The 6,041-nt window shown below is 34.8% G+C and overlaps 1 protein-coding gene across 5 annotated transcripts in view; it reads left to right on the forward strand.

Moving 5' to 3' along the window:
• The window catches only part of LOC127071063 (serine/threonine-protein kinase N), a 72,027-nt gene that overhangs the window by 56,586 nt on the left and 9,400 nt on the right, over positions 1 to 6,041 (forward strand). For all 5 annotated transcript variants that reach the window (XM_051009901.1, XM_051009900.1, XM_051009902.1 and 2 more), the window contains 2 exons: positions 72 to 282; positions 1,152 to 1,306. In XM_051009901.1, coding sequence (XP_050865858.1) covers positions 72 to 282; positions 1,152 to 1,306 — 366 coding nt within the window. The remainder of the gene's footprint in view (positions 1 to 71; positions 283 to 1,151; positions 1,307 to 6,041) is intronic.

Genomic DNA, 6,041 nt, shown 5'->3' on the forward strand with positions numbered 1-6,041 from the left:
TAATTAATCAATCAATCAATTTATTTATTTACTTAAAAAATGTTGTTTTTTTTTTTTTATTATCCTTGTAGGTAAAACAGGGCGCAGAAAATATGATACAAAGTTTGACGAGTGGGCACAGAGACAAGAAATTACTTCAAGAAGCTCAGCAGATGCTTGACGATTCCCGCGCTAAAATTGAGTTCCTACGCATGCGCATAATGAAGGTGCGACAGGCGCGCCAGCAACAACACGCTCGTGGCGACGCGCCACCTCCGAATGGTGAAACAGCTGGTAACAAAGGTATTAATTAATATCATATGATATATGTGTGTATATATATATTTTTTTATCTTTCAATTGTTTATTTATTTTTAATAGATATTTAGCACACATTATAATTATTATTATTTAATATAATATCTTATATATCTGGCATTCAATACTTTTTTATATATCTATTTTATAATATTTTAATAGTTTTATAAATTACAAATATAAAAAAATTAAAGTAAATATTAAAAATATCTTATAGTATTACACAACAATTTTTATTATTTAATATAGAATATTTTTTATATATTTTAAGTAAAAGAAAATTTTTTTTTTTTTCAATGGAAGGATAATCAGTTTTTTATATTGTTTGTTAATTGTCAATTAATGGAATTTTCATTAGTATTAACTATTTCCATTCGTCTTAATGAAAGATTTTGAATTTCTCCTCAATAAAATGCTTGTTTAAAATAAGTATGTATTAAACGAATGCACGCATATATACATACAACTTTTTCTCATTTAACGTAAATTATATATAAAAAGTATAATAATTATATATAAACAGTATTATAATAATACATACAATATATATTATATCATAATACAATTATTATATTTGATTATAATTATTAAATTTTATTTATATGTTATACAATAGTTTTATATATATATAGTGTATATATGTGTGTAATAATAATAAAATATAAGTTATTTAAATTACAGCTGAAACTAACTTTGAATATAAAATACAAAATTATATTGTTTATGTTAACATGTTAACACATGTTACATATTATTTTCTATTATATTATATTATGTTATTGATTCGAAGCGAAACTATATGTTGTGGTTTATATGTCAACAACGTAAACTCAACGACTGTTTCGTTTTTGTAGATAGGTACGAGCCCAGTCTGGAACTTGCTTTGGAGGAACGCGTTGAAGAGTTGCGGCATCGGCTGAGAATCGAAGCAGCCGTTGTGGAAGGTGCAAAGAACGTAATACGTCTTCTGCAAAGTGCCAAAGTTGCTGATAAGAAGGCTTTAACAGAGGTAGGTATTATTTCCCTGTCTTCTGTATTTTCAATCATCCATATGCGGGTATACATAATACATATATACATATTGCAGATAGATATATAGATACATATATACGTAGAAATATATACGCGAGAAGGAAATTAGAAGCTTGTGTATATATACGTGAGGTTCGATGAAAAGCCTTTTGTTATATACGTATATACAAAAGATAGAGAATATCAAAGAGGAACTATCGATTACATACATTCGAACGGATGTGAACATGATCGCTAAATTCATCAATAAGTTCCTTTCGTACTATTATGATATTTAAAAGATCGTTTACAATTTATTTGGTTAAATTTGGTATAATAAAATAAGCTAACGTGAAAATTAGGACACGATGCGAGACGAACGACGAGCGTGACGTACGGTGATGCACGGTACTTTGTCGTACGTCAACGTAACTCATCGTGGCGTTACTGCATCGTCGTGACAATACGAAAAATGAAAAATGTATCGTAGAACCTATACGTGTGGAATACTTTATCTTAAAACGTTATGATCGATGAGATTGATATTTGTGAAATTAGAAAATATCGCGAAATTTAGGATAATAGGAGAGAAGATTATTTTTGACGAAAATAAAAATAGAGCGACATCGATGACAATTTGTCCGAACGTTTTCGAATAATTTTGATGAAAAATAGTTTAATGTTTGGAAGGTTCGTAGACGACGCTAAAAATCGAAGAAGAAAAACGATGTGTTGATACACCGTGCACGCAACGTCAATGGTGCGTCATTTATCGCTTCGTTTACATTTGTTCTTATAATATGCCATATTGAATTTAGCTACTTAAGAAATTGACTATATAGGGTTGTAAGTATCTAGATTGGTAACATTGCGGTTGAAATTCAAGGATTTTATGTTCAAATTCTAATCTATCCATGACCTATTTTTTCGTACGCCAATAATTTTGAAATTGGGATGCACCTGTTTTTAGCGAATCGAATCTGTTAATTGTGTTGACATACGTATAGTGATAGTTGGATAACTGAATTATCGAGAGGAGTTATTTGAAAATATTGAAATTGAATGTTAATTCGTATTTTATAAGACGAATTTAATCAAATAAATTGTTAATAATTATTCGAGTTAAATCGAGCTACGTCATAAGTCGGTATTGATCGTTAAATCAAATGAATCGTTAAAAAAAAATTCGATGATGTATCGTCAGAATTTGTCGAAATTTAGAAATTATATGTACGCCAGGTTGTTGTGGTAAAAAGCTGCTATTTATTGGATTAATATTTTAAATATTTTTAATCAATATTTATAATAAAATATCAATACGTAATATAAGTGATCAGTATCACGCTAACACTTAATTATTTTCACTGATCATTTATTTTCCAAAATACTTACGATTAATTAATAAAAATACTGAGCAAATAAATAAAAGTGATAATGAAAGGACTACGAAAGAATAAATTCAATGAGGCTTTGAGTGGTAACTTGGTTGGTTGAAACTTAGTTACATGGAAAATAAGGAGATCTAAGTTTAAATCCCATGCGCTATTAATTTCGAAAACTGGGATACGTGCGTTATTAGTGAATCGAATCCGTTAATTGTGTTGAGAGATAATTATTAATGGTCGGGTATAACTTCGTACGCGTAGTTAGCCGAGTTATTCAAATATTAAAATTGGATTTAATCCAGGTAATAGGTCGATTTATTCCTATATTAAAATTAGATTTAATCCATCTAATGAGTCAGATTTAATTCGAATAAATTGTTAACAGTTATTAAAGTTATAAAAATGTCATTTAAATACGAAATTACAACAGTTGTAATAATAAATCGAATCCGTTCATATATACTAATATTATTCGAATGATATTCTACGTTTAGTCGAATTATTCAGACATTTAAATTGGATTTAATCCAAGTACATTAATTCGGATTTGTTAATCCCTCGAATTAACGGCTTAGAACAGAAGTATCATCGTAATTGAACAAAAAAATAAAAAAAAAAAAAGAATACATACTGGGACTTGATAGGTCCCACTACCTAATCTCATAATAAATAAAACCAAAAAAGCTACTAAAGTATGATTTTTACGAGGAGTGGAGTGGAGTGAGGTGAGGGGTGGGTTCTCTTAACCAAACTCGATCGATTCAAGTACCACACTCGAAATTTAACGACTCGGGTTCGTTATCCCTCAGAGTCCCCAGTTACCCATAATCCAGTTATCTTTTTTCTTTTTCGTACACGTTCATACTCGGACTAACTTGGATCTTTGTTGGATCATATACGTTACTCGATATACAACACTTCGTAGTAACGAATGAAACCTCTCGAACGATTTTGGACTCACGCGAAATCGAATTCGATAGAACAGAGAAGTACATATCTCGCGATAGTTCGTCGTTGACTCGACGAAGACAAAGACGAAGACGAAGACGAAGACGAAAACGAAGACAACGAAAAGATGAAGACGACGACGACGACGACGTGGAAGTTAAGGGGCGCGGTGTACTATAAGTCGGTTCTCTCTTTCTCAAAATAGCACGGGCAAATCCTCTGAAATCTCCCTCCTATCCCCTTCATCCTCCTCCTCCTCCTCCTCTTTCTCCTCGTCCCTCTCTCCCCCTGCCCCGCTTCTTTTCCCGTGACGCCTTTTCGGGTCGCGCTTAGTTACCATCTTTCGAGGAGAGAACTGGCTCAATCCAGTAGTCGTACCGGAGTAACGCGATAAACGAGAACGACATGTGCAACGATCGTCCGGGAAGGAATAATTCGTGGAAGAGTTATATCGTTCACAGAAGATATAATATAATATCGCGAGATATCGTCCCCTTCAAGCTTGGATAATCGAAAGCCGCGGACTCTGTTTGACCTCAATCCGAAGACTGACTCTTGCATCCGGCCGGCTTTGTACGCTGCGATTAGCTCCGCAGAAAGAGGAATAGAGAGGAAGAGAAAGAGAGAGACAGAGAGAGAAACTCTCGTTTGGAACTGAAAGACTGAACAGGCCATTTTTGTTATACTCTTCCAAATCGTTACGTCCAGGAAAAACGTCCAGGAAAATATTCAGTTAAGGAAAAGAAAAAGATAATTCGAGAGAGAGAGAGAGAGAGAAAGAGAGAGAAAGAGAGAGAGAGATATGTAGAAAAAGAGAAAGAGAGGACGATAAAAAGAATGTATGTACGTTCGTGTCTGTGATATTTACACGAGAATAGTCCAGAAAGTACTCCAATAGAAAATAAAGAGACCAAACGATCGTACGATTCGAGATATATATTCATGGGCCCGACACAAGTCGTTCCAAATTTATATCGTGCTAATTATACGTCGTGTCGTCGCTTTGTCAATCTCCCTTTGTTGTTGTAAATTTAATAGAATTTTACTTTGAGAGAAACTTTTGGAGAGATTCCACGAGAAAGGAAAAGATAGAAAGAGAAGGAGAAAGAAAAAAAGAAAGATATTATAACCGATCGTAAGATTACTATCTCGAGAAGCTATACGCGAAGAAATTTCGGAAAATCGTTCTTGGGCCAACAAATAATTGTCGGTCGGGCCAATCGCGACCTTCCGACGTATTCTTTGCTTATTGCAAGAACGAAGAAGAAGAAGAATATTTCGTAATAACGATACGAAATAACCGATATACAACAAACAGTAACCGACATACCGAGAGCAACTGTTAATCCGAAAATAGATATCGTAGAAGCGCAATATCTTGGAAATTTTCCACTTCCTTATACGAATGGCATTGTGAGTGATTTTTCTTTTATATATATAAAATATAAATACAAAGAGAAACCACCCTGTTCCACGTTTCCTTCTCACTACGATTGCATGATCGACATTGAAATAGCAAAAGGATTCTCTTGACTGTGATACGTTGTATTTCCCCCCAATTTCGCGTGGAATAGTACAATCGTCAAATCCATGAAGAGAAGAGCAACGTTCTCAGAAAGGAGAAACCTTGAAGTTAAGGGAATCTCGAAAGGTCGAAAAAATCGTTGCCGGCCTATCGTAACCGTAAGTTCTTCGATAAACGACGACGATGTCCTGCGGTGGATGACAGCCTGGAAGAGGTTGAAGAAGAGAACGATAGGAGGAGGTGGAGGAGGTGGAGGAGAAGGAGAAGGTGGAGGTGGAGGAGAATGTACGGAGTTAAAAAAGATGAGGACGATCGAGAACGATCGGACAATGTTGGCTCACAAACAGCACCGCCTTGGTTGGTTAGAGCAGAAGTTACGATTCGTCATGGCGGTGCACAAACCACTTCGGATTCTAGACAATCGCCGGTAGGTAGTTCGTCAACAACAATGACTGATTCCAATGGTGTACGAATGATATATCGTTGGAACACTAGTCAACCTAGTCCTAATACTCCATCAACGACATCTACATCGACTACTCAATCGATGGGTGCTATGATCCCACCAAATTCTTATGGTTTTCAACGTGGTAATATATTGTTCACATCGACGCCACCACCAAGAGGTCAACCATCTGGTTCGTTTACGATTCCACGGCCAGGATCTTCGACAAAGGATGACACGTGTCCGTTGAGAAATCGAGGATTCACCGATTCAGGATACAACAGCGAACGATTCTCACCGCATTCGTACTCGAGTTTACCATCTCGTCGATCTTATCAACAATACAATCGACGTTGCAAAAGTACCTGTAACATCGTTCTCGCTGCGTTTGATCCGAAGAAGAGTCTAAGTAACGACGAACCTACAACGA

This window comes from Vespula vulgaris, chromosome 20 (assembly GCF_905475345.1).
Source record: "Vespula vulgaris chromosome 20, iyVesVulg1.1, whole genome shotgun sequence".
NCBI classification, from domain to species: Eukaryota; Metazoa; Arthropoda; class Insecta; order Hymenoptera; family Vespidae; genus Vespula; species Vespula vulgaris.